Source organism: Haliaeetus albicilla, chromosome 10, assembly GCF_947461875.1.
Source record: "Haliaeetus albicilla chromosome 10, bHalAlb1.1, whole genome shotgun sequence".
In the NCBI taxonomy this organism is placed as follows: domain Eukaryota; kingdom Metazoa; phylum Chordata; class Aves; order Accipitriformes; family Accipitridae; genus Haliaeetus; species Haliaeetus albicilla.
This window is the reverse complement of record NC_091492.1, coordinates 39,098,678-39,124,355: the sequence shown is the minus strand read 5'-3', so window position 1 is coordinate 39,124,355 and position 25,678 is coordinate 39,098,678. Positions and strand designations below refer to the sequence as shown.

At 44.9% G+C, this 25,678-nt stretch overlaps 1 protein-coding gene across 3 annotated transcripts in view; it reads left to right on the top strand.

Annotated features, from left to right (window-relative positions):
- The window catches only part of ADORA2A (adenosine A2a receptor), a 30,537-nt gene extending 5,326 nt beyond the window's left edge, over nucleotides 1-25,211 (top strand). For 2 of the 3 annotated variants that reach the window (XM_069795148.1, XM_009921347.2), the window contains exons 2-3: nucleotides 10,623-11,524; nucleotides 19,120-25,211. In XM_069795148.1, coding sequence (XP_069651249.1) covers nucleotides 11,175-11,524; nucleotides 19,120-20,080 — 1,311 coding nt within the window. In that variant the 5' untranslated portion in view covers nucleotides 10,623-11,174 and the 3' untranslated portion in view covers nucleotides 20,081-25,211. Of the gene's footprint in view, nucleotides 1-9,891; nucleotides 11,525-19,119 lie in introns of all 3 variants that reach the window. The other variant, XM_069795147.1, reaches the window with a different exon arrangement.
- The last annotated feature ends 467 nt before the right edge of the window (nucleotides 25,212-25,678 follow it).

The following is a 25,678-nucleotide window of genomic DNA, read 5'->3' as shown; positions in this document are numbered from 1 at the left end:
AGAGGGAAGTGTAATTTAGTCTCATTCTGCTCTTCTAATGCGTCCCTTTGGGAGTCGTGAGGTTTGCACTATTTTCCCTGTTGGAAGTTTCTTTCCTCAGTTAGTATTCAGACCGCAGAGTCTCTCCCATTTTTCTCCTGGTTTTGCTTCTTTGGAGCTATTTTGTTTTGGGTTTAGACTGTTGTTGTGTTCTCCTCTCACTTCTTGTCTCCCTCCCCCCTCCCCCTTTCTTTTTTTTTTTTTTCTTACTAGGGGAGCATAAGTGTTTCTGTCCTCTTTGCCTGTTCTGTAATGTTGGCCTGTCACCCACATCACTGTTCTTGTACTGGGAAAGTCCTCTACAAACTGGCCTATCATTTTGGTTATTGAGGTTTCCCCAGAATAGGATTGTCAGATCCTGGTATGAGTCAGTTGTGGAGGTTCAGGAGTTAAGGGAAGTAGGCTCTTAAATATTATATTCTGTGGTGATAACAACTTTGGTTTCAGTATGAGATCCATATACTTGGGCACAGACTGGAATTTTCCATAGGAAACATTTCTCAGGATAAAAGACAGCTAAGAGGTATGTGGCTCTTTAATACAATCTTCAGAAGAGAGGCACGTGATTTGAAATTGATTTGAATAATTACAGTTTCCACATACGTCCGATCCACAGATCAGTGCCCAGGTTCAATGGGACGATGGAAAATAACATCAGACTGACTTGGGCTGGCACCATTACAGTTCCTGGAGCATGTGCGGGGAAGCACATTGAATTTTAAAAAGTTTCTTAAGTGTTCTGCAGCCTGGATTTTTGGCAAAAAATGACCTGTGCTAATGGCTACCTTGTCAGTGATTCCTTAAAATACTCTGATTCCAAAAAGTGCTTCCTTCCCAGAAATGAGGCCTCTTTAGCTGGACCTGCTAAAACTGAGGTGCCTAATTTTGTCAAACACCTAAAAAAACCTTAATCTTTTGGTTTCTGTCATCCTGTGTCTTGCTAAATGCTGATCCGAGCTCTGCTTGACCATTATGATTCATTTAGGGGTATAACATGGGTAGACATAGAGGATTCTGGTGGGTTCGATGTAGTTACGTGATTCTTTTTCTCTGGTACAACTGTCTGGTGTCAGCTCTTGCAGGATATAGAAAGGTAAGAAGCTGGAAAGACTGGAAAGAGGATTCATTGACAGGTTTTTTTGTCCCTCCTACCCAGTTCCTAAAGGGAAATCTTCCTTTTCCTCCATGTAGCCACAGTACAGCCTAGCTGTATGATTACAGCAGGCAAGAGATGGACACAGTCCACTTGGGAGAAACTATCCTAAAGTCTTGGGGATGTCTGTTCTGGGCACTTCCCTGGGACCCATCTCTGCTTGGCTGATACCTTTTGTGTTTGGAGTCAAATGCCACAGTCCCTAAGGAATTTGCCTTGGGAATCTTTTTGGTTTATCCTTGTTCAGCAAGGTGTGAGGATCGTGGTTGTCATGCATTTGAGAAATGGTTGTGGGCTTCTTTACAGCTGGAGCTTTTTATGATCTTGTATTGTGCAGAAACTGTAAAATATCTTAAGTTTTTGTAGGAGAAAAGGGCCGCTTCCCAAGCATCGCAGAGCTGTCTCTGTTGCAGTGGGGTACTTGCTGCTGCTCTCCTTGCCTTTCTGCCTCCTGTAGACAAGCACACTAACTCATAAACAGCTAGCAAGTCTGGTAAAACGTTTTCTAAAGTGATTTATGAACGGCTACTGGTTCTCCAGTGCAATGGTTTGATGTAGAAGGAGAGAAAGTGATGACTAGAAATGTCATTTTCACCAGAAAATTCAACATTTTCAAAGTTGCGTGCTTTCTCCACTCCAGAACCTCAGCATCTCTGGCCTGAGCAGTCGGAGGAGGAAGCGGGCAGAGGTAGCAGGCTGTTACTTGCAAGCGGATGTGCTTTACCACAGCACAAGGACTTAGGAAGTGAAGGAAGGATTTCGTTAGAGTCCTCAGAGCACCAGCTAAACACTGAGACTTTGGGATCAGTAAGCAGTGACACTGGAGAGTTCTTAATAAATCGGATTATAATCAAGGACTTGGGGAAAAAAGAAAAAAAGTCACTTTGAGTACCTCTAGAAAGGCTTGCATTAGCATGGCTGACTGTGATAGTGAAAATGCAAGTCACTTTGCAAGAGTGACAGAAGTATGGTGCAAGTCATAGCAAAGAGGAGAGGGAGGGACAAAGTAAGGGCATGTGGCCTTCAGACATCATCCCAGCATCAACTCCTCCTTATCCACAGAGGGTGGCAGAGTCCTAAAAATGTCTTAAATAGCTTTGAGACTGAGACAGAAACACTAACTGGATGATGAGGCGTGACATGGAGCAAATAAGCATTAGCAAGTCAGGGTAAGTACCTTAAAAAATGGAAGAGGGAAAGTTGCTGGAAACAAACTAAGGACACCAGCTTTGTGACTCTAAATGCTTTTTCACTGGTTTGACAAACTAAGGTGAAATGTGTTGGGTAAAAATACCAGTGCACAGCCTTGGGGGTGCAAGGGGCCAGGACAAAATGCTGGGGCATGGGAAGAAATTGGGTTTCTTGCGTTGGCGGAAAATCAGCCAGTATTGCAAGGTACAAGGAGCACATGGTCAATCTCTGTGACTGAGCCAGCAGTGAACAGCCTATATAGAGCAAACGGTAGTCGGTGAGGTGGGCTGTGTGGGGGCAGAGGGTGGGCGAGCTCTGGGGGTGTTTGGACAGGCTCTGCTGCTGTGTCAGCGGGGTAGGCTCTGTGGAGGTCGGGCTGAGTGCTGCTGCTGTGTCACTGCTTCAAGTGATAAGAGAAGGGAGCAAGTTGGGGAGGAAGGATGTGATGAGCTGTGTTAGCAACCTGATCGAGGCTTGACTGCTTTTCATACTGTGGGTGGGTATGAGCCAAACAACTTGGGTGGTAATGGGAGCTTCATTGTGAGTCCTCAGTAATAAACCGTGCTCAGAGGGGTCAGCGTATGAGCCATGGATGAGCTAATGCAGCGAGACAGCTTTGCTTTGGCTCAGAGGCAGGTAGAATTTGCTCATCTCTGTTCAAGTTGTACAATGCCTTCATCAGGATAGGGAAGGACAGCTGGGGAATCATTTTAAGTTACATGGAGAGAGTTGGAGAGAGTTACATTCCTTCTACTGTAGAAGATGGGATGTTCGTTGACCTGGTACAACAGCACTCTCTGCACCGGAGTAGAGTGAGTTTTTGTTTCGCTGGCAGAGCTTACGCAAACGTTATTTGCAAGCTGCAGAAGGATGGTGCTCAGAGGAGAGGGAGCAGGGATCGCAAGGCCTGATGGAGAGCAAACCTGTAGTTAGAGAAGGCAAATACGGTTTGGGAACAACTGGATAAAAATGCAGGAAAACGAACAGATGTACCCAATTCTTAACTGCCTGTCTGGAAACTTCATACAGAAATGAGAGGTGAAGTCACATCTGGAGAGAAGTTACTCCATTATTTTAAAATATATCAGAATGGATGCATTAGCAATATGATAAATATTTTCAGAGCAAATTCCTCCCTTGCCTGTATTCCTCAGTGGGTCACCTCTTCTTGATATCCTGTTTCCTCATTTCTCTTATTTTGTTCTTGAAGGAAATGTTCCTTATGTATGAACACAGCTGGCTTTAGTAGGGCTGTGGGGAGGCAAAATTTGCTTTTGAGTTCTTCCCTCACACAGGAAAGGAAAACTAGCTCCTCAGAGACATTGTGGATGATATTGGCAGTAGTAACTTGTTTCGGGCCATGGTACATGGTTTTAATTACGCTTTTTTACATGTCTGTCTTATGAAAGCTTATCCAAATGCTCTATTTTTTATTTTTGGAAATGCTGCTGTAGGTAAATCAGCATCATCAGTCCTGGATACAAATGGTTTGCTCAAAAATCCAACATGTTTCTGTGCCTTTTGGCAATATATCATGATGCCTGCTGCTCAGTGAGACTTTAGTGAGCACAGGGAAACCTTTTCCCTTTTGTTTGTTTGTTTGTTTGTTTGATCTGGCTTATTTAACTGCTGGTCATTCAGCCTTACTTAGTTTTGCCCTCCCTGGCTTTTTGTGACCATTAGAATGGGAATAATTACTGTGAGTTTTTTTCCTTGCTTTTAAACATTTATAACATCCACTTAGGAAAAAAAAAAAAGTCAAATGCATTCTGTTCTAGTCTTCTCTTCCGCTACTGCAATAAAAATTAATCCACTTCTAGCACTTGGAGGGCAGGAGGCAAAGCTGAAATATTGGGTTTGGATTAGCCATTCCTATTAGCCAGCCTATCTGTGTTATGACCTTTTCTTGTTGTCCAGTAAGGTTTCACTTTTGGGGCATTTTTGTTTTTTGATTTTTCATATGACGTATAAACAGGAGGAGAAGAGAGACATGGGACAGGCTACAAGGACATGATTTTATTGTGCTTTTTGTTGCTGTCACTGCTGCAGCGGTATGGATGTCTCTAGTAATTCCCTAGTTGATAAAGACTTTACACCCAGATTCACCATGCTTGTTCTTGCTGTGAGTATAGCCTCCTTTTTTGGCCTGGACTGCAGCAGAGATGGAAACGTAAAGCAGAAATGTTGTCCCTTGTCCCCATTTCTGAACTGAAAGACAAAGATCAGGGGCAGTACAGATCTCTGAAGAGCCATTTCTTTAGCCTTCACTAGCGCATGGAGTGAAGGTTTTAAGTCTTAGAGGGCTGCTGCTTTCCTGTAAGAGGACATTAGACCAAGTTTAGCAAAGCTGAAGCCCTCATTTTACTCAGTATTTCTGGAGAATTTGCAAAGCCAATCCAGAAACCTTGTTATCCCACTGTAGGGTTTACACTGGAGGAAGACTTCACTCCCCAAATGGAGTGTTTCAGAAGATCCTTGGCCCTGCACTTTTTGCAGTCAGAGCATCAGTGGCTCAGATGATGTTTTTGGATAAAGTCCGAAATGATCCTCTGGAAGGGTCAAACTGCCATGTGGAGCCCCTTGATAGAACAAGGATTTCCAGACATCCCCATGTTCTGCACTTGTATGAGTGTCCCTGCAGGCAGGTGTGCAGGGCACTGGGCATCTGTAATTCCAGGGAAGGTTGAGGGAAACTGCAAGTGCTCCAGGTACCTGAAAACCAAGAGCATGTTGTGCTGATAGTTTTGCCTGCTTTGTTTCACTTGTATCCTTTGTTAACAAAGAGCAGTCTAGAGGGAAATAGTCTATTATTAATATTTAATTTCCTCCTATTACAGTAAGCAGATGACCTAAAAGATCATTTAGCCAGCAGCCAATAATAAAGCAAATAGGGGAACCAGAAAAAGTATGTCTTAGATCATAGAATCATAGAATCATTTAGGTTGGAAAAGACCTTCAAGATCATAGAGTCCAACCATTAACCATGCCCACTAAACCATGTCCTGAAGTACCCTCTCCACTCACTTTTTTAATATCTCCAGATGGGTGATGCCTCCTTTCTCCTCTCTTTTCCTGCCCCACTCAGCCACATCTCTTCATCCTTAGATAGGAGGCAGGAGTGGGGCTGCTCTCTGACAGCTCTAAGCACACTGGCTTCGTGTGAGCAGTCAGGGACATGGGGAAGCTGCTTTACCTGAAGTGTTCATAAAATATCGAACTTCAGAAAGGAAACCATTTAGCAACGCAGGAAAGTGCTACTGCTGCCTTCCCTATCATTCTCCCTGAAAGGACAGCTGTTTCCATTATGTTTTACAGCCAGAGTGTTTTGCAAATTTGTGTACTGCCTGTGAGCACATTGGCTCATTTATTGTGACTTGATCCTCTAAAGAAATGGGGAGAGACAAGATTTCTTAGAGTCTTTGATTTAAAAGATAGGGAGATTCTCTTTGAGCTGAAGGGATTTCAAAGAGAGGATAAAAACTGACAAGCATCTCCCCCTCCAGGCTTTGGAAAGTAGGAAACATGATTTAGCAGCACCAATTTTTCTGCTTCCAGCCATGTGTGAATTCAAGCGTTTTCCCTAAGGGAGTTAGGTAATCTGTAAGGGGCTGGTACCTGGGAAGGGTCGCGTTGTCAAAAGTAGATGCTAGATTGTGATCTGTGGAATGAGCCTTGATGAAGATTTCGCCACGGCCTCCTGAGCTGCCTGCTGCCTTGCTTACCCTGTCCCGAAGCAGACAAGGAGAAAGCAATCTTCTCTGGAGCCCGGGGAAGCTGCAGACTGTCACCTACGCGCCCATACACTGTCCTGGGTGCCCTGAGGGCCGCTGATCCCTGGAGATTTTGCTAATATCTGAGAGTAGCTGTCAAACTGAAGTGTCACAGACGTTGTCATATAGGTCAGCCTTGGCACACAGAGGGTTTGTTTTCTCTGTACCAGCGTGACAGAGTGTGGGCATCCAAAACCGGGGCGGGTGATTTGTTTGAGGCGGGTGATTTGGACCAAGCAGTGGCCAAGGGCTCACCTCGATGCTTTTGGCACTCGGGAGAGAGAAGGGGCAACATCTTAGTCCAAAGCCGACTGGAGATGCCAAACAAAAGCTTGCTTAGGCTCCAGTGGTGAACTGCTTCATGGGAACATGCTGTTCAGATGCTTTATTGAATTTTCAAGGAGCAGTTTTTCATTGGGGCTGAAATATGAGAGAGAACAGAGTGTTCCAAGTCACTAAAAATGAACAGAGCAACAGCTTTACAGGTTTGTGAGTGGCAAAAAAGGTTTATTTAATAATGAGGAAAAGGCCGGAACATAGCCCAGGGTATCAAGAAGGAATTAATCCAATTAACAAAATAAAACATGGGCTTAAGAAGAAATACTAATTGTAGCTGTCCAGCAGGTTGTGTGATACAGGTTATTTTTCTTAAGTTTCAAGAAGCTTGCAATATTGATCCCTCAAGGGCCTGAGATGTTAAATATACGCTTTCCAGGTGAGTAAAGCAGGTTGTTAATTAATTTTATCTTGTCAGACCTGGTTGCTGAGCCTTTGGGTCTTGCATGAAGTAGACGATTATATGATAAATTTTGTATTGCCTCTGGATATATGTCTCCTTCTCTAGGTGGTCGTCTGTATTTCATTTTGTCCCCGTGCAGTAAATTTCTAGCCATATGAGCAGAAAGACTGAGCCTGTTCTTGTTTTAAAGCAACTTGCAAATACTTGTACAATTAAAGACTTGTTATCATGTTGGGTGAAAGCTGTAGCAGACTGACACTGCAAGAGATGAATGAGGCGAGATGGGTGAGTTTGGGTTGAACGTGGGAACCTCCCGGGTTGTGGCACCTTCTGTAAGTAGCAGGTGAGGCCTCTGATGTGCTGGGGTTGTGTGGCTGCTAATTGCTTTTTCTAATGTCAGTGGCAACTGCAGAAGCACTGGCGCTGAAGCAGACGCAAAATGTTTCGTTGTGGCCGGGACACCTGCTCAGCTCTGGTCATTTCTCTTCTGAGATGTGCTGGCTCTGCAGAACTCTCCCAAATGTTTTCTGGTCCATCTGAGAGCAGAGGGTAGAAGGACATGTTGTCCTCTTCTGGACATAACTTCTCACAGATTGCTTCGGAATAAATGGCTAGGACTTAGGTTGAAGAATCAGGCCACTGTTTGTGAAGGGGACTGGGAAGCAAGGGAATAAAAAAATCCAGAGATAAAAAATTCAAATTTAACATCAGACCGTGAAACAAACAGTTGAAGTAGAAGGTTAAAAGCTCTGTTGTGTCAGAAAACAGTATGTGATGTGGTCATTAAACTTCAGATTCAGCATTGTGCTTTTTCAGGATACATGCAGAGCTGTAGGCAATTCCAGCTTTGTCTTTGTGCTGAGCTATTAGTACGTGTGGGACCTCCGCAGTGTAGGTTTGTTACTTCCCTCCATGTCCTGTTGGAAAGCAAGTTTGAGATGAACCATTGAAAAGAGTCAGGTTAAACAAAATGCATCTGGGATTAATGTGGATTCATAATCCTACTAAAGGAAGCTCTGAAAAGGTGAAAAATATCCCATTAATTTCACTTTGATCCTCTTCACTGAGGTGTATGTGGTATGAATATGAGGTGCAAGAGCAACATAGCAGGACTTTAAGTAAATCCTTTCAGCATCAGGATTAATGTGTCCAGTTCTCAGGCTGGCTCCTTTCAGAAAGTGGTTTCTTCAGTCTTTGACTTCATCTCAGAGTAGCTCGTGGGGTGTTTATGATGGTTTTATTTTACATAGCCATAGTTTTGGTCCAAGTATGTCACAGTAATTTATTAAATTTTTCTAAACTTGTCCTGACATGGGAGTTTGGTTATGAGCTTGACCTGCATGGAAACATGTGAGCGTGTTAGGAAGCAGAGAGGTTGTACGCTCCCTGCTCCATTGCCAGAGTATTACCCCATCACCGTCTCTGCTGCCGTGATGCGAACAGACACGGGAGCTCACACTCCTTCAGAACCTTCAGGCGCAGCCGTGTGTCGTACCTCTGAGAGGCACACACACTGTCTTTCTCTTAAGGGCCTGTTTTGCCTGCTGCTTCCCTTGTTTCTTTTTTTTTTTTCTCCTACCAACGTTTTCCTGTCTTTTTTTCCCTTTCTTGCTCACACACACACACAAAGCATTGCTTATTTTTCATCTTGCCCTTTCTGTTTTCTCTCCTTCCAGATTTTCTTTATTTCTATCTTATATTAATTCTAATCACCTTCCCTGGAAGTCAGGCTGGGGTGAGGGAGTTAGTTTTCAGTATCACTGCTTTGAAACAAACCTGTTGGGATTTGTAATGGACAATGAGATGCTAGCAGAGTGATGTAGGAGCATGTCACTGACATCCCTGAAATACAAGAAAGCAGAAGCAATCTTTAGGAGGTCAGTGGAAAACTGGAGTTTTTGCTAAAAGAAGATAGACAATATAGAAACTTCTTGGGGTTTTTAGTTCTTCAGAAAAGATTAAATGGATGATCTTTATCTTCCTCTTAATAGCTAGTTCACAAACTAATCTCTTCTGTTGATTTCTTCCACACAAACCAAACAAAACACATAAACAAGATTGCTGAAGGTGGAGAGAAAGCTAGATTTTTGAAGCACATCCAAACCACTAAGAATCATTCACTTTCCTTTCAAATGCAGCATTAGCAATAGAGCTCTAAATCAATGAAAGGTCTAAAATTAGATTATATTCCTGAGATCAGATGTGAATCACAAGTTAATTGTATTTTCTTTTATTATCACTGTCTTTACCCTTTTATTTTATCCTGAGAAATTAGGTTTCTGACTTGAAAACAGAGTGAACTGTGAAGGCATGAAACCCTGCTGGGTTAGACCACACCAGATCACCTGTGGATGGGGTCCCAAAAATATTTTGTTTGGGGGGCTCATGTTGCATCTGAAACTGAGCTCAAGTGATTTATCAGTTAGTGCTGTGTCTCTCTCTCCCCCAGCCCCCTGAGTTTCGAGTAGCCATTTTCTTAAATTATTGAGAAAATATTACTGCTAAAGCTTGCTAAATAAGGTTGAAAACCCACTCTAGAAGTGACAGGGTAGGACAGCAAACAATTCTCTCTTGACTGTGGCACAAAGCTCAGGGAATGGTATTCTCCATTGCTATATTTTTAGCCGCAACTGTGGTGAAATGCCTGTATCTGAAAGCAGAGGTACGAGGTGACCTGCAAGATTAGTGTGTGAGTGGGGCATGCAAGCATATAGATGATGTGTATCTGTTCATATGAAATGGCAGCTGTAGGGACTATGTTTCCTTGCAAATGGCACCAACTTTAGTCCCAGATTTGTGTGCACGATCCCCCAGGAACATGAGTGTGTGCTTGAGAGATGATGTTAGCATTGTGCCTATGTGTGTGTTTCTGGGAGAGGTGTATCTTGGTCAGTGTGTTTCTGGCTGATTGTAGTTGAAAAATGATGCTGACCTGAATCTGTGGATGCAACAAACGCTATGGACAATGCAGGTATAATGAATAAATGGTTTGCTTGTAGGATAAAGATTTACGTGAACAAAAATGATGGCGTTGCAGAGACCCTTGCAGAGAGTGTGCATACTCAGCGGAAAAGTCCTCAAAGATGTCACTGTCTGACATATTCTCCCTGCTCGAACTATTCTCCCTGCTGCTGATCACATTCCAGATTCTGTGCGCTTGAAGGAAAGACTGGATATGGCAACAGAGTGGTGACCATACATGCCAGCAACATAACCCCCTTACCAGAGAAGGTTCATGTCATTGCAGAGCAGGGTATTGGTGCAGCACTTTTTTGTGGCAAAGTACACGAGGGTGGGCAGCACGTGATGGCTCAAGTCTTGTGTTTGTGATCAGAGGGAGACAGGTGTATGTAAAAAGGCTCCTCCACCTTTCCTCTGTGCACCCACAGCACTTGCCAAGGCATAATTAGTGGGCTCTCGTGTTTCAGGGCAGACTATTGAGCAGCTGCTAAAGTGCCAGCTCAGTTGGTAGCCTCGAAAACAAAACATCCCTTGTTTCTCATCACCAATGTGAAATACTGCCTTCCTGAACCTTGGGTTTGGCCCTGCAGCTTTCAGGATAGACAAAATGTGAGATTTTTGCCAATGATGTATTCTTCTAGGTCTGTTTAATATCCGTTATCAATTTAATGTGCCACTTTAATGAGATTTTGCTTTTTCCATCTCCTCCATAGAGCTGATTACTTAGTGTATGTGGTTGGTGTTTGTTTTGTTTTTTTTTTTCTTAAAGGAAACTACAAGTGAAGAAGTTGAATGCTTGCTTCAGCTGAAGAGGATATTTCCCAAGTCCTAGTGGGAAAAGGTGAAAAAGAGAACTGGAGGATGTTGCTAGTAGGTATGTACATGACAGGAAGCCATGACTAGCAGTGTGGTTGTCAACAGGAAACAAAAAGTCATAGCCGATGTGACGCTGCCATACAATACACTTTCTGTGTTGTGTTGCCTGCTGGACTTTCTGGCCTGGGCTGGAGTGTATGCCTACGTGAGATATTCTCCTGTCCATTTGTCTTCTGGAGTTTGAATTATTCTGCATCTGGTTAATCTACTTTGCTGGAGTTGGCAAGCCCTGTTTTGTTTTGTTTTTTTTCTTGACACCTGCTACTGTAAAGATCTTGAACAGCTATGGGGAAAAAAGGGTGCGTGTGAGCAACCTTCACCGGTTGGCAGCTGAGTGCTCTTCAGACCCCGGACAGCTTTGAGGTGTCTTGGCTGTTCAGTGCTCTGCAGATATGAACGCTGAGCTTTTCTGGCACGTTCTCACATTGGCCTGGTTGTTCTCACCATGCTAGTACATGGGAAAGAAGACTTCCTCTCAGACATAGCTTACATCATCCTGGAACTGGTCATTGCAGTGCTGGCCATCCTGGGGAACATCCTGGTCTGCTGGGCAGTCTATCTGAATAGCAACTTGCAGAACGTCACCAACTATTTTGTGGTGTCCCTGGCTGCTGCTGACATTGCCGTGGGCGTGCTGGCAATCCCCTTTGCCATCACCATCAGCACTGGCTTCTGTGCCTTCTTCTATGGCTGCCTTTTCATCGCCTGCTTTGTCCTGGTCTTGACTCAGAGTTCGATCTTCAGCCTCCTTGCTATTGCCATCGACAGAATCATTGCGATCCGCATACCCCTCAGGTAAGCACGGGTTGGGCTGGGAGGACAGAGGGGAGCTAGGGTGGTGAGGGATGAACGTCAGTAAAAACAACAGATCTGGAGATGAATCGAGGAAGGAAAAGTTAAATGAGGATCAGCGCTTTTTATCTTCTAGTTTGAAAAAAACTTTTCTAGGTCTTGAAGGCTTGCCTTGGCTGCTGGACTTTCTGGTTGCTTCTTTTTCCAGTTCTTCTCTGTCCTCATACGGTGTATGCCCATGTCATCACATCGGCGCTGCCTAGGAGCTGCCGTTCCATATTTAGACAGGATCGTGTGGTAACATCAATAACCTGTGCACTGAGCTGCCACCAACAGCACCAGAAGGATCGCTGTGGGGAAAGTGGAGCTAAAGCAATACATGGTGGAGGGTAGAAAGGGGGTGAGGTCAGCTTGTCTCCTTCCCCATGGGGAGAATGGGGGACTCTGCCTGCAGCTGTAGCAGCAGGGCTGTGGATGGGGGTTTTATCTTGGGGGTCCATTAAATGTGAAGGGAGGAGAAGCAGCAGGCTATGAAGAAATGGGCCTTACGAAGGTTTGGACTAGTTTAGGCACTGCCTCTGGAAGCAAACATGTATTAGATCAAGGCAGAGGCTTGTCCCGACCCAGACCTGAAGATGGTTATTCTGTGGTCTCTACTCTGGAGTTTAAAGGAAGAAAAGGATGTTTCAGTATTAGAGCTTGAAAGCCGAATATGACTAGCTGCTACTTTGTGTGGAACCAGGGAGGCTGGTGTGAGACAAGGGGAAGTTTTGCTACACGCGCAGGGGCTGTCACTCAGTTCAGTTTTGCAGAAGCACGTTGTTGTGACGGGATATATCTGACCGTGGGCGTGAAGCAGCATTGCGTTTTGTGGGCTGGGTTTGAATGCTGTGTGACAATGCTTCCGAGTCATTCAGTAAGCTCAAAAGATGTAGAGGAATCCCCGGGAGAGGCCGGTGCAGACAAAGTGTAGGAGTCTCCTTCCTTCCCACCTTGTCCTTAGGAAGATGCAGCATACTCTCAGGAATGGAGAGACTTGCTTCCTATCCTGAACAACAAATGTGGCTGCAAAAATGGAACACATTTCTGATTGTTGTGCTCTCAAGTTTGAGTTTTTGGACATCCTCACTCCTGTTGAGCTAAAATCACTTGTGTTGACCTCTGCAATTTAGTTTTGTCTCTTGTGAATACTTTGGTCATCCAGCACTTATGTCAATTAACACAAATCTCCCATTAAAAAATAGAAAGCATTATTTTCCCTAGAGCTGCGGAGATTACCTTTTCATGTGGACCAGTGCAGCACAGTCTTTCCTGAAGCCTTGCCTCAGCAACCTTGTGCTGCTGTAATGTTACCGTTAATTGTTGGTTTCCAAACCTATAGTCATACCTGTTACAGCCTCTCCTTTTGATGTAGTTGTAAGGAATAACTATTGCATTCCATTGCAGAGAAACTCTATTGATATCAGTTACCTATAAATTGGACTGTCTCAGCTTTTCCACAGTTCTACATAGAGATGGTTTCAGTTTATAAACCAAAATAAGGATAAATGCTAAAGAAACATCTGTAGAGTAGCCCTCAGGAGCTTGCCTCTGAAATGATTTTGAGAAGGGCTGATGCCTTTAATTCATCTCTCATGAGCTAACTCTGAAGACTTTTGCTGACAGTTTAAGCGCTCTTCTTGCTAGAGGATGACTTGCCAGGAAAAGGATTTTAAAAATCTGGATTTCTGCCCATTTTGGGGGGTATCACTATAACTATATTGTCTTGAAAATTTAATTTCCTGGAATAGCCAAGGTAAAGAGTCTTTTAGAAAAATCAGACTTCATCAGTGCTGGGCACGGTACCAGTTTCGCTATTTTGTTTTTGAAAAAACAGAGCACACCCTCTTCCACCCCAGAACAGTGGAGTTGATTGGATGCAGAAACCCACAGGTAGATCCGTGGATTCCTCCCCCTCCTTGTCCTCTGCTGGTTTGTCCTTTTACAGTAGGAGCGAAGAACTTGTCAATTGTGTTTCCCCTTACGAATTTATGGATGAATAAGCATTAGATTTATAGCCTCAGACATGCTGAGAAAGTGAAAGCTGATTAGCTGAAGAGGGAAATGTGGTATGATTCAGACCGCTCACATCCTCATTTTTTTCTTTTTCTAATATCTGGTTGTCTCAAAAACGTGTCAAACCAGTGGAAGGAAAGTTCTGCCACTAAAGACGCAATGTTTTTGCCCCATGCTTTAATGCCTGGGAAAGCCTCTTCTCTCCTCCTCAGAGGACAAGAAAGGTAACACCAGGCATTCCTAATATTCATTAGATGAATGCTCTTAAAAAAATAATAAATCAGACTTCCTTCACTCTAGCAAAACTGAAAAGGGCCAAACCTACTTTTTCTTCTTCTTTTTCTTTGTAACTGTTTCATGTCTCATTTGTCCTAAGGAAGGTAACCACATGTCTCAGTGGATACATATGTGGATGTGTGTTCCCACACAAATAAACTATCAGTATTAAGGAGGCAGAAGAGCGGGATTTCTGATACTGCTTAGTTTTGGACAGCTCAGTACATAATCAGAGTTATCTTTGGAACGATTTTTCTGGGGATAAAAGACCCTCCCCCAAAAAATTGCAGTGAGGAAGGACATCTATAGGTAAAATCTAAAAATACAGAAAAACTAACTTGTGAACATCTTATGGGTTCTACCTTTCAAATTATTAAAATACTGTGTAGAATTTGATAAACTTTCCAAAAGTTCTCAAACACTTTGCTGAATTCTGCCAGGTTTTATACAAATGTAACACTCTGCAAGTGGCAATAAAGCACTCCTAAGGAAGTGAGTCGGAGCCATTGTTTGGTCTAGGATAAAATCCAAACTGTGTCTCTAACATCGCAGGTACCTGAAAACCTACGCTTGCTGATACAAAACCCCTGGGTGTTCTAAACAAAACTCACTGGGAGTCTGAGCTCCAGGATGAAGTCATGGGCCAAGAACAATTGCTGCTTTCCAGGCTCTTTGGTGCCAGCAAATGCTCCGCAGGCATGGTGCCCAGCCACGTGTTCTTGTGCAGGCATTTGTGGTAAAGATACTCCCATGGTAAAGGGCAGGTAGCTCTGATGCACTGGAAAGAGAGGAGAAATTTTTCTTCCTGCAGCCAAACGGAAAAGTTTTCTCAGGTTACTGCTTGCTCTGTGTGCTGAATTCAGGTATTCACCTGTGGCAAAAATACTTACACAGGTCAAACAGTGCCAACTACAGTAACTTGCTGAAGTGCAGACCTTTTCCTCTGATGAAAGTTGCTTTGGAGATGACTGCCTGAGCTACTGGGATGCTTCTCTGGGAAAGCTTTACTAAGGTGCAGCTCCCTGATGTCTGGAACATTGGGACAGATTTATCCCATGTAGTGGTGATTGAAACTGCAGCTTTGAGGTTGTGTTGGGATGCTTTTCTGCCAGAGGCTAGGGGAGCTGGACATGAAGAACTGGCTTCTCAAAGTCTGGGGCAGGAAGAACAGGGGAGATGAACACAAACCCTGAATAAAGTATAGGATGTGGAAGGGGCCTTTGTGCTGAGAACAGTCTGTGTCAGCAGTTGCTTTAATTCTCTAGGGTTGCCTTCTCAAATGCTCATATATGAGCATCTGAATCGGTGAATCAGGGATTTAATGTCACTTTGAGCCATATCTGGACTTATTTCTTTCCCTGCTCACCATAAACCTTTTGACTTTATGACGAGCGTTTCCTACATGCACTCATGTTTGTGTCAAAGAGATGATGGGCAGTTTCAGCCTAATATGAAAGAAGGATAATTCACTTCCTCCTTTGAACAAGCATGGGCATGGCTTCGAAAGCAGTGCCAGTTGTCTATGGCTTCATGGGCTGCAGTGGAACTTGCTGTTACCAAGGTTTTATCCTGGAAGCTGATCGTGCCACGAGGAAAAGAACGGCACCTGTCCACCTGTATTGCCTCTGCTGTTTAGAGCCCTGCACCCACCTGTGGGATCCCACCTACCCTGTCTCCATAGCATAGACAAGCACTAGTATCAGTTAGCACCTGGTAATAGGGGGGAAAGTTTCTTGACTGAGAATACTGGGAAAGGGTTGTTTAGATGGTGCGTGAGAAGGTCTGGGTTTCATTTCTTGCTCTGCCACAAGATTTCCTGGATGATCTGGGATTGTCAGTGTTTCTCATTTCCAGATACATGTAATAGGGATAGAATATCCTCCTTTTGTCTTGCCTCCTATGACTGCAGCTGCCTGAGGTGGGGGCTGTTGAGTGGATGTGTTCAGTGAACAGTGTTTTGCAGTGATTTGTTAAAAATCATTGAGCACTGCTGGAATTCAGATCAAAGCCCAGCGCCCCCAGTGCTGAGCACGGGCTTTCTGGTGTGGTGCTGTAAAGGTGGCTGAAATGTGCTCCGTGCATGGCAGAGCCATCTGGCCAAGATGTGCAGTGCTGTCAACCAGAGGTGAGTTTGGAAGACAAGCAGCAGGCTGGTTGGATGCTGTGACGATGAGTTAGGCCAGCTACATATCATGCAATGCATGGAAAGATTTTTAACTTCTACCTGAGGATGCTGTAGTTCTTATACCAGCTCTGTCTTCCACCCAGCTTGATAGTTTATGAATCAGACTGGTGAGGTACTACACTTTGTGCAGGAATCATTGTCTCGGTGACACAGACCTTAGGCCAAGGACTCAGAAGTGTCACATCTTCAGCCGAGTTACTCTAGGCAGCACAGATGAGTTGTGCATTCACCAAGGGCAGCTGTTCTCCTGGAGTCAGTTTGCCAGCCTGATGGCTGGGAGAGCAGCAGGGCAGGTGAAATTATTTTGGGGAAAACATCCACATTTCCCTGTGTTTGCAAAAGTGGATTTTGTTTTCTAGAGGAGTCAGGTGACCCTATCCCCATACACAACTCCACCGTGAGCGTCCCTGTGCTCTGCGCTCATGTTCTTTGTGTCTGGAATTTCACGAGTAGAAGTCGTTGTTTGTGTAGCAAGTCCAGTATTTCCAGGAAGCACGAGAACTGCTTTTGCACAGACAATCCAGTGCTGTCTGGACACATCAGACATGGTACAAAGTCACCCGCGAGGTATGCAGAACACGGGCTGTAGGTGTGACCACCTCCTCTCAGCAGGCTGTGTCTGCTGCATAGGTGCCAGCAACTCACAGTATGTGTGATGCTTCCTGGAAGCCCTGAACTTACCATGTAGAGCTGTACAGCACTGGGGATACAGAGAGCAGCTTTGGCCTGGCTGCTGTGAGCCTAGAAAGATGCCTAGACAGGTGCACAAACTCTTTGATGCCAGCCTGGTGACATCTCTGAGTGGACAAAAGGAACGAGTCCAGGAAAGTCCGCCTGGGCAATAACGCTACTTCAGCCAAGTCAGCCAGAGGTGTCTCACGTGGATCCTAGAAATTAAGCTCTCCCAAGAGAATGAACACTTCTCAGTGGGTACCTGGCCAACGTAGTGCCACACACTATGTCACGAGATGCTGTGAGCTTTCTCTCTTAACCCTTGGAGATACCAACCAAGGCGTTATGGAAATGCACTCACCAATAAGTTGATAATTGCCACTGCCAGCACAATACACTGCAGCTGGAAAGCAGGCGGCTGCTTGGGTTAAGTGCTGTTTCTAAGCCTTGTAAAGTTTGTTGCATGGGAATCCCCAGAGGGTAAGAGGGAGGGAGAAGTAGGGGGGTGGTTGCCTGGAGCAGCAATGAATATATTTTTAGTGGAAGGGAAGGGACATCTCTAGTCGTGGGATAACAGCTGCACAATTTCAAAATTCCTATGACAAGATGTAGCCAATTCCAGGGCTGCAGGGTTTTGAGGGTTTTTTTGTTTGTCTTTTATTTTTCAAGCTTCAAGTGCCTTCAGCCAATCTCTTGCTCCCTGAGTATACTTTTCAAAGCTCAGATACTGATTTGCTGTGTTGATGAGGTCTGAATGTGAGCAGCTCCCTGCTACCATCCATCCTGTGCCCTTAGCATCCCCTAAGCACTGAGCAGGATCCACTACTTGCTGGAGAAACCTTTTTATCTCTCAGAATCAGCTGAATCCCTGCCTTATTTCTGGAAGGAGGATTTCAGTGTATTTTGGGTACTGGGAATTTGTGTGGTTGACTCCCTCCCTCACTCCCTCTTTTCTGATTTTGAAATACAACTGAGGAAGGGAGACACAAGCCTGCCGGGTCTTGTGTGGAGCCAGGTTTTTTCCAAGGCCCATCAGCAGGTATTTAAAGCACGTGCAGGATCTGCTTCTGTACTGTGCCCGGCAAAAGCAGCCTTTCTCCTCCCCTGTCTTGAACTTGCATTGGGATAGGAGCATGAACCTGTGGGAGTAACTATTTCATTGAGAGATGGAAAGATTTCTATGGCTTGTTGGATTATTTTTTTTTATATATGTTTGTTTGCTGAGAGAATTCTGGGGACAGAGGGAGAAGGAGCATTGGGTAAACACTGGAAGCCCAGCGCTACTGTTGTCTGATCGCAGACACATGGGGTCAAGTACAGTGTGGGACCCACGCTGGACAATGTGGGAATCTGGCCATCTACTTTCCATGCTAAGCATTACCAAGGGAAGGAAATTGCATTGAAATGTTAAACTGTTGCCCTGATTTACATTTTCAGAGAGAAGAACTGGTGGAGTCAGCTCAGGACTTGCAATAACCTGTGAGGCCTTGGGAACTGGCTGATATTTCAAACAAACCAAGGTCCCTGGCTGCGCTGTCAGATTCTTACCATGTTGCTTATTGTCTCTTTCAACAGATCTTGGAGAACTTACTGCTAAGAGCACTTGCTTCAGCCAAGCATATCAATACCTCCCCCACTGAAGTCCCCTTTGGTGTGTGCAGTGCAGCCCACAGCACACCTGTAGTCAGAGCACTGTCCTCAGCTTAATTCCTCCTTTCTGAGAAAGACATGGGGTCAGCTTAGCTGGGCTGGTGAGGAAAACTGCTGACTAGTCTCAGTTATTGAAGGAAGGTTGGTGCCGTTGAAAGTGCCGTTGTGGAGGAGCAGAGTGAGGTGCTGTGTAAGGCAACGCCAGCCTGGCTTCTGCAAATGAGTCAGCAGAATTTCCCTGGAGCACACCTGAACGTGGACACGGGGCCGATGGCACTGTGTCTGCGAGTTCGTTTGTGCTATTTGGCTTACAGATCTACTGTAAGACAGACCTAGCAATTCCATGCTACAAGACTGCTCCTTTGCCAGAAAGGAGGAACTGCCTTAGCCTTCAGCAGGAGAGCCACGGTGGTCTTCATCACCAAGGGTCAGAGCAGTGCCGTTGGTTATCCAGGCTGCAAGATCTATGTGCGTGACCAATAGGGCTGGTGGAGTGAAGGAACACAGATGAAAACTGTATTAATTTCCCTGCTTTTCTGTCACCTATTCACTGCCTAAAGGAAAGGGAGGGAAATTCGTGGCATACAATGTCACCATGGTCCCTGCTGTGCTGTGTGAGTTCTGCACGGCGATTCAAAGGTCCCTCTGAGAAGCAGACACCTTTCTTGCTGTCTTCTGTCTTTTGGGCCATTGGGAAGTTGCTTGGGTGTTGGGCTTGTTGAATGATACTGATGTAATTCCCATTTCCTCTACTTTATAGGTACAATGGCTTGGTGACTGGCTCTCGAGCTAAAGGTATCATTGCCATCTGCTGGGTATTATCTTTCATTATCGGCTTGACACCAATGCTAGGGTGGCACAATCGCTCCCAGATCGAAGAGCTGGGTTCCAATAAGTCCTCTCCCATCAACTGCAGCAACAGTATGGTGGCATGTCTCTTTGAGGCTGTGGTCACCATGGAGTACATGGTCTACTACAACTTCTTTGCCTGTGTGCTCTTGCCCCTCCTCCTCATGTTTGGTATCTACTTGAAAATCTTCATGGCAGCCCGGCGACAGCTCAAGCAGATGGAGAACAAGATGGTACACGGGGAACGTTCTCGCTCCACTTTGCAGAAGGAAGTCCATGCAGCTAAGTCTTTAGCCATCATTGTTGGGTTGTTTGCAGTCTGCTGGCTTCCACTACATATTATTAACTGCTTTACCCTTTTTTGCCCAAATTGTGCCCATGCTCCCCTGTGGCTGATGTATCTGGCTATCATCCTGTCTCATGCCAACTCGGTTGTAAATCCTCTAATTTATGCCTACCGAATCAGGGAGTTCCGATACACCTTCCGTAAAATCATCAGCCAGCATATCCTGGGCCGGAAGGAGCCATTCAAGGCAGGAACGGCCAGCTCTAGGACTTCCACTCATGGTGGGGACGCAGAGAACGCCAGCATACGAATCAGTGAGTATGCGTTAGAAGTATACACCAATGGAGAGATCCACAGGGATCCTGAAAAGCAGGACTTAAACAAATGCAAAGCTGGCTTGGAATGGCACCAGAATGGAAATGCTCTGGACGTGGAGACAAATGGGCACCTCCCACATTCCTGCAAAAATGGGATTCTCTCAGATGCGTGCATGAACAGGGAGCTTCACAGTGAAGAGCTAATTGATGCCCAGGTGTCTTACTCAGATCTGGAAAGAGCAGCCTTTGCAGCAGCTGATGTTTCCTGATGAGACTTTCAAGGTCTTCCTGGTAGAATTATTTTTTTTCCATTGGTGACCTCTGCCGTGGCAGAAAGGGAGGTTGGGGAGCGGGGGGAGTGGTGTGTATTCAGATCGCTGTGGAGAAAGGGGGCCCTACCCAGGACTGTTGGGATGATCCTAAATACTAGACTGGAGAAAAGCCAAGAGACCGTTGAAATGGACTAAGGAAGGAGGGACACATGAGCCATCGATGACCTGTCACCAAGAGCAGTGCCAAGGTCAAAGATGGCATTCCAAGTTCAGCACTGGGAGACCCTGCTGATGCAGGGCATATCATAACATTACGCTGTACTGTGTGTCTGTGGTTGCGTGTTGGTTTTGCTGTCTTTACCAACAGAAATAAAAGCATGGCTGGAAGCATTCGCTGAACTGCAAAGAGCAACGGGGAAAGGGGCCTTTTAGTACTTTGGCCCTGCAACAAACAGAAGTGGGGTTGCAACATCTGTTGGTCAGGAAGGATGCCAGCAGCTGCTTGGACAGGGAAGGAATTTACCTGATGGAACTTTGGATACCTTCAGCCATGGCATTTCGTCTTTCAGTTCATGTTTTTAAAGCTTATACTGCAACAGGTTGCTCAAATGTTTTTTTTTTCTTGTCTTGATAAGATTACTTAATGTTAAGTTATAAAAATGGGCAAGAACTCATATCCATTCCCAGAGCGCTCAATGTTCCAGATGCACAAGGCAAATATAACCTCATAGCTCTCAACTTCATCTAACAAATAATGAAAAGTCTGTAATATGGGTTTCCCGTAGCAAAAGGGCTGTTAGCAGTACTTGATGCTGCAGATAGTAGACAAGCAGGCCAGGTTGTGGTCTGTGTCAGAGGGGCAGTTGTGCCCTGAGGTGTTGCAAAGAGCTGTCGGGCGTGTGAGCTGTCTGTAGGCTGGTGGGCACTGTCTGCTTTTCCCCCCTGTCTCTGTGCTTGTCCTCCTGAGCTCCTAGAATGCAAATTCTTTCCATGGCCCCATATGTGTGTGAGGGGAGCTGATTTTCCTTATTGTGGTCATTTTTGTCCTCACTCAAAAGGCTGTGGGATTTTTTTCTTCTTTCTTGGGATAGGGAGGAACACACACACACTACCCAACACTTAGTTTTGGAATTCCAATAAGCTCTATTTAAACATCTTTTCTCCTGTGATTTCATTTTTTTCCTGATGTGCTTTACTGTGAAGCCTGATTTGTCCCTGCAGTGCAGAGGCCAACAGAGCTGGGTCTGGTTAGAAGATGCTCCTACTCTGAGAAGCTGAAAGATGTCAGTAGTAGTGGAAATTGGCTTAGAAACTGCAGTAGTCTGTCTGTGTAAGAGAACAGGCAAATCTGTGCTGCAGCAAGTGTATGCACTGATGTGGTTAGTTGTAGAGGTGTTCCACAGCAGTTTCATAATTTTCTGTATCGCTTATGAAGCCTGGTAGCTCAAGGACAGCAGAATGCCACATCAGCTTGAATTCTACTGGAAGATTGTCTGGGTTTTTTTTTTTTCCAGACAAGTAATCCATGTCCAACACCACCAGCCTTCTGGAGAGACAGGCAGTAATGGTCCTACTGGAAAACCAAAAGTCTGGTAATTCCAGGGATCTGAAGCTTTATTCCCTAGCTGAAAACATCAGAAATATCATCCCCGAAACCTGGCTTTTCTTTGTGTCTGTCCACTAACATTTCAGAAGCCAAATAATTTCATTTTCAGAAAGGAAAGGGGAACTGGATTTTGATATTTGAGGAAGAGCAGGTTAGGTTTGTGTGTTCTTATTCCATGTTTATTTTAAATATTGTGAACTATTAAAATGAAAAGTCAGTTTTATTTGAGGAGAATTTTCTTTCTGCCAGTCTCCCTATGTGAAGGTGGGGAGTAGTTTATAATGCTGAACGTGTTCGAGTATGTAACTGCTCCAAGCTAACACAAAGCTTACTGTGAGATGGATAAAAAGATGTGGTTGCCACCACAATCCTTAGCAGAAAGACAGGCAAGCTTGTAGAACAATAGACATCAGAGTTTAATTGAATTGCTGCTTTCTTGGCACGGCTCTTCCACGTAGTCTAACGTCAGAGGAGTGGATTATCACTCCAGCACCATTAACAAACAGTAAGCCATTTCTCTGTAACTGACGTTGTAGGTAGTTCCTCTGTAGGGTGACTTGGGATCTTGTTACTCTTGATCTTTCTTGATGGAATATTTCTGTAGGTGGCTCCTCTGACCTCCTGCAACAGTGGCGGAGGAAGTCAGTCAGGAAAATGGGGGTCTGATCTCTTCAGGCCTCAGCTGGGAGCTGAAATGTTTCTAAGAATAACACAAGATTACATCCGGCATTCATGTCAATAACAATTAGGTCCACAAAGAAGCAGAGCAGGGAAGGAAGTGTGGGAAAATACCAGGATCGCTCATGTGCTGGAACACACGCGAGTGCCCAAGTGTCTCCTATTGAGCTTTGGTTGCCATTGTAAAGGGATGTTTTGTGCCACATTGCATCAGACTTTCAACAGCTGATGTGGGTTGGTTGCTTTCTATTGTATCCTGAGCTTCTTCACACTCAATTATGGTAGCCTCTTGCTTGGTTGCCACAAGAATCAAGTTGATCTATGTTGATGAGACAAACTTCGGATTGTCCCTCTGGAAAACTTTCCTGCCCAACCAGATTGCCATCTGACCTTACGGAGTTTCCAGATGTCTTGAAATTAGCTTTTCTGTTGCTGTTTGAGATGCCCCCCAAATGTGTCCCATCCCTTTCAGTATTCGTGATCCAGATTTGAAATGAAAAGGGTGTGTGAAGGGGCCAGGGGATGTGTGCAGGAGGAAGTGCAGTGGGGGTAAGGACACAGCGTGTTTTATATAGAATTGGAAGTCTGTAGTCACAGGAAGGAAGGGATGGCAATTGCACCACATGCTGTGTGCCTTCTGGCAAACATATGTCTGAGATGGACCTTCAGAAGATGTTTCTGAAGCAGTTGTTGGGGGGAAGCATGAGGCTTTTGAACAGAATTTTGGACTTCTTATTTCTTGTTTCCTAGGGATCATGACTTCAAGGCTTATGCGCCTTTTTTTTTTCTTTTAAAAAAAAAAAAGCGCAGCTGTGGAGTCCCATCAATGAAATGTGCTCTTTCCTTCTCCTGGCAGCACTCTCCACTCTTGAGAAAAGTACCTGTCTTCCAAACTGCATAGGGCAGGGATCATTAGAAAAGCGAAAGTTAAATGATTTTTTCCTGACCTCCCCACTCACATCCCCATTTTCCTTCCAGCTGGAGAATTTTTAGCTGATGAAATGTAGCTGTTCTGGATAAACAAAGATGGTACCAAGACAAAGGAAAGAATGAGCTGACCATCAGGAGAGGCTGGAGAAGACCTCCTTGGGAATCCAAGGTGCAGTAGGTCCAGAGAGTGAGAAGAGACTGATTTCATTGAACTGGAACTTCTTACTAAAAATGGCTGAAGACCCATAGAGAGATGTGGTGCCTCCTTTGGCATGAGGGCATTCCAGGAATTTCACCATTCCCTGGAGACTCTTAGGCTCCAGGGTTTATTTGCTTTATAGAGTTTTGGAGAAAGTAAAGTTTGATCAGTTGCCAGGAGTAATTTTATCAAGAGTTTGTCTTGGGGCCCTCTCTTCAATAGGGCACTGCTTTTGTGTGTGCAAATAAATGCACTTACAGCGTTGTCCTGCAGAGTTTCTTTTGGATCAGTAGTATTTCAAAGCTCTGTGCAAGCTTGAACTGCAGCTCTTGAACAGAGAAGCCATTTGGCGTGGTGGGACAGCTGGGGTTACTGTAGACAAAGGGTTTGCCACTGATCCCCGTTGGGGGTAGGAAGCTTATTGTGCAGATGGACTTGGGAGTTACATGGAGTAGTCTGAATCTTTGATCATTCTTTGAAAAGAGGCTCCAGGGGATGCTGGTGGATATAAAAATGTCTCCGAGGTGTGGGAGCAGGCTGCAGGGTTAGGGTTAGACGGGAAATCTTGGTGGTGAAGGAAGATTTGTAGGGTAGGTGTTGGGGAGGATTTCAGGGGAGCAGGAATGTGCTGGGAGGTGCTGGGGATTGCACAGATGGTGCTGGCATGAGACCAAGGTGTGACTTGCTGAGGAAGGACTCTGGAAAGGATGTACAGTCTTACAGCTCTCCTGGGGTCACTGCAGAGGGGAAACTTTGTCTGATGTGTGCGGAGGGTTGACTTTATATGGTCTATATGTGACTGAGGTAGAAATGGTTCTTACGGATTATCTCCTTTTCACATACATTGTCTCATTTCATGAGCGTGTCCAGGTATAACAAAAGCCCTTCTGCTTCGTGACCATGAGCCCTACCTAAAACGAAATCAATCCAGCTGTGTTATGTGGGAAGGACAAGCATGCTGCAACAGTGCTGTGATGCATTAAAACTGTAGAATACTCTCTAGTGGTGTTTGCTAAGTTTAGCTGCCTAATAGTCAGTTCTCTCCCAATTTGTTTTGGGCATCAAACTGCACTGAGTCATACCGGAGAGTTTTTTCTTTCTAGCCCTGAGCTTTTGGCCTTCTTTACGGTAAAACACATCAAGAGTAACTAAAACCACACCAGTTCCTCATTTGCATGAGAGATGACTAACCCTGACAGACTAAGAATCCCAAAACTGGGGCATGTTGTGTGTAACTCGCTGTCTTATTTGTCTGCTGGGACTGTTCACACAAGGAAGTGTTAAAATGAAGACTGGAACCTGTCGATCTGAGGACATCCTTTGCTTCCCCCACTGTTTCATGAGCTGGTGTTCCTGCCCCCTGTCCTGTGGAGCGGTTGTCTCTGTGGTCTGCAAACCAAGACACTATGAACACCCTGCTGCACACGCTGTCACTATAAACCAATTACTCTTTTAATTTAAATGTTTTATGAATATAGTTGTTGTTTTCCCTCTGTTTGTCAGTTACCAGTGGGAGGGGAGGGAAGGGGGTGGGAGAGTCTGTGCATGCAAATGTATTTAAAGTGCGTTGACCAAAGGTTTTTTTGAATCTGTGAAGTTTTCATATCTGTGAAGTCATCAGACTGCTGGGCAGTGAGGAGCCGCTGGTGCTGCTGAGTCTGTCTTGGTTACATTTCTTAATAAGCATTAAAATAATAAAATATATTTGTAAAAGAGAGTGTGAGTGCCTTTGTCCCAGGAAGATCCGGCTGGCTGGCCCTTTTTTGTGCAAGTGTTTTCTTATTATTTTATTAGCTTTTTCCATAGATAGATCCTTCCGGAGAGCTCTCTCCCTGGCGCTGCCTATTCTTTTGCAGAAGATATTAGCATGGACTCAGGTGACAGACCCAGATGGACTAGAAAGACCCCTCACATCTCTGACATCCTGGGATCTGTCGTCTTGGCAATGAGAGAAAGCGTTTACAGCTGCGTACCAAACACAAGGTAGAGCACTGTGTTTGCCCAAACCACTGCAGCGTCAGGAACTTTGTGTTACACAGCAGGACCTGAAGGGTCCATAACTGGACCATGAAACAACTTTGCCAGCTGTGACTGGAGAATCCCAGCTTGCTGGCTCTCCTTCCACGTGACCCTGCCGCTGCATCTCAGACCTCCTTGTAAGACCATCACAATTTCAGACCTC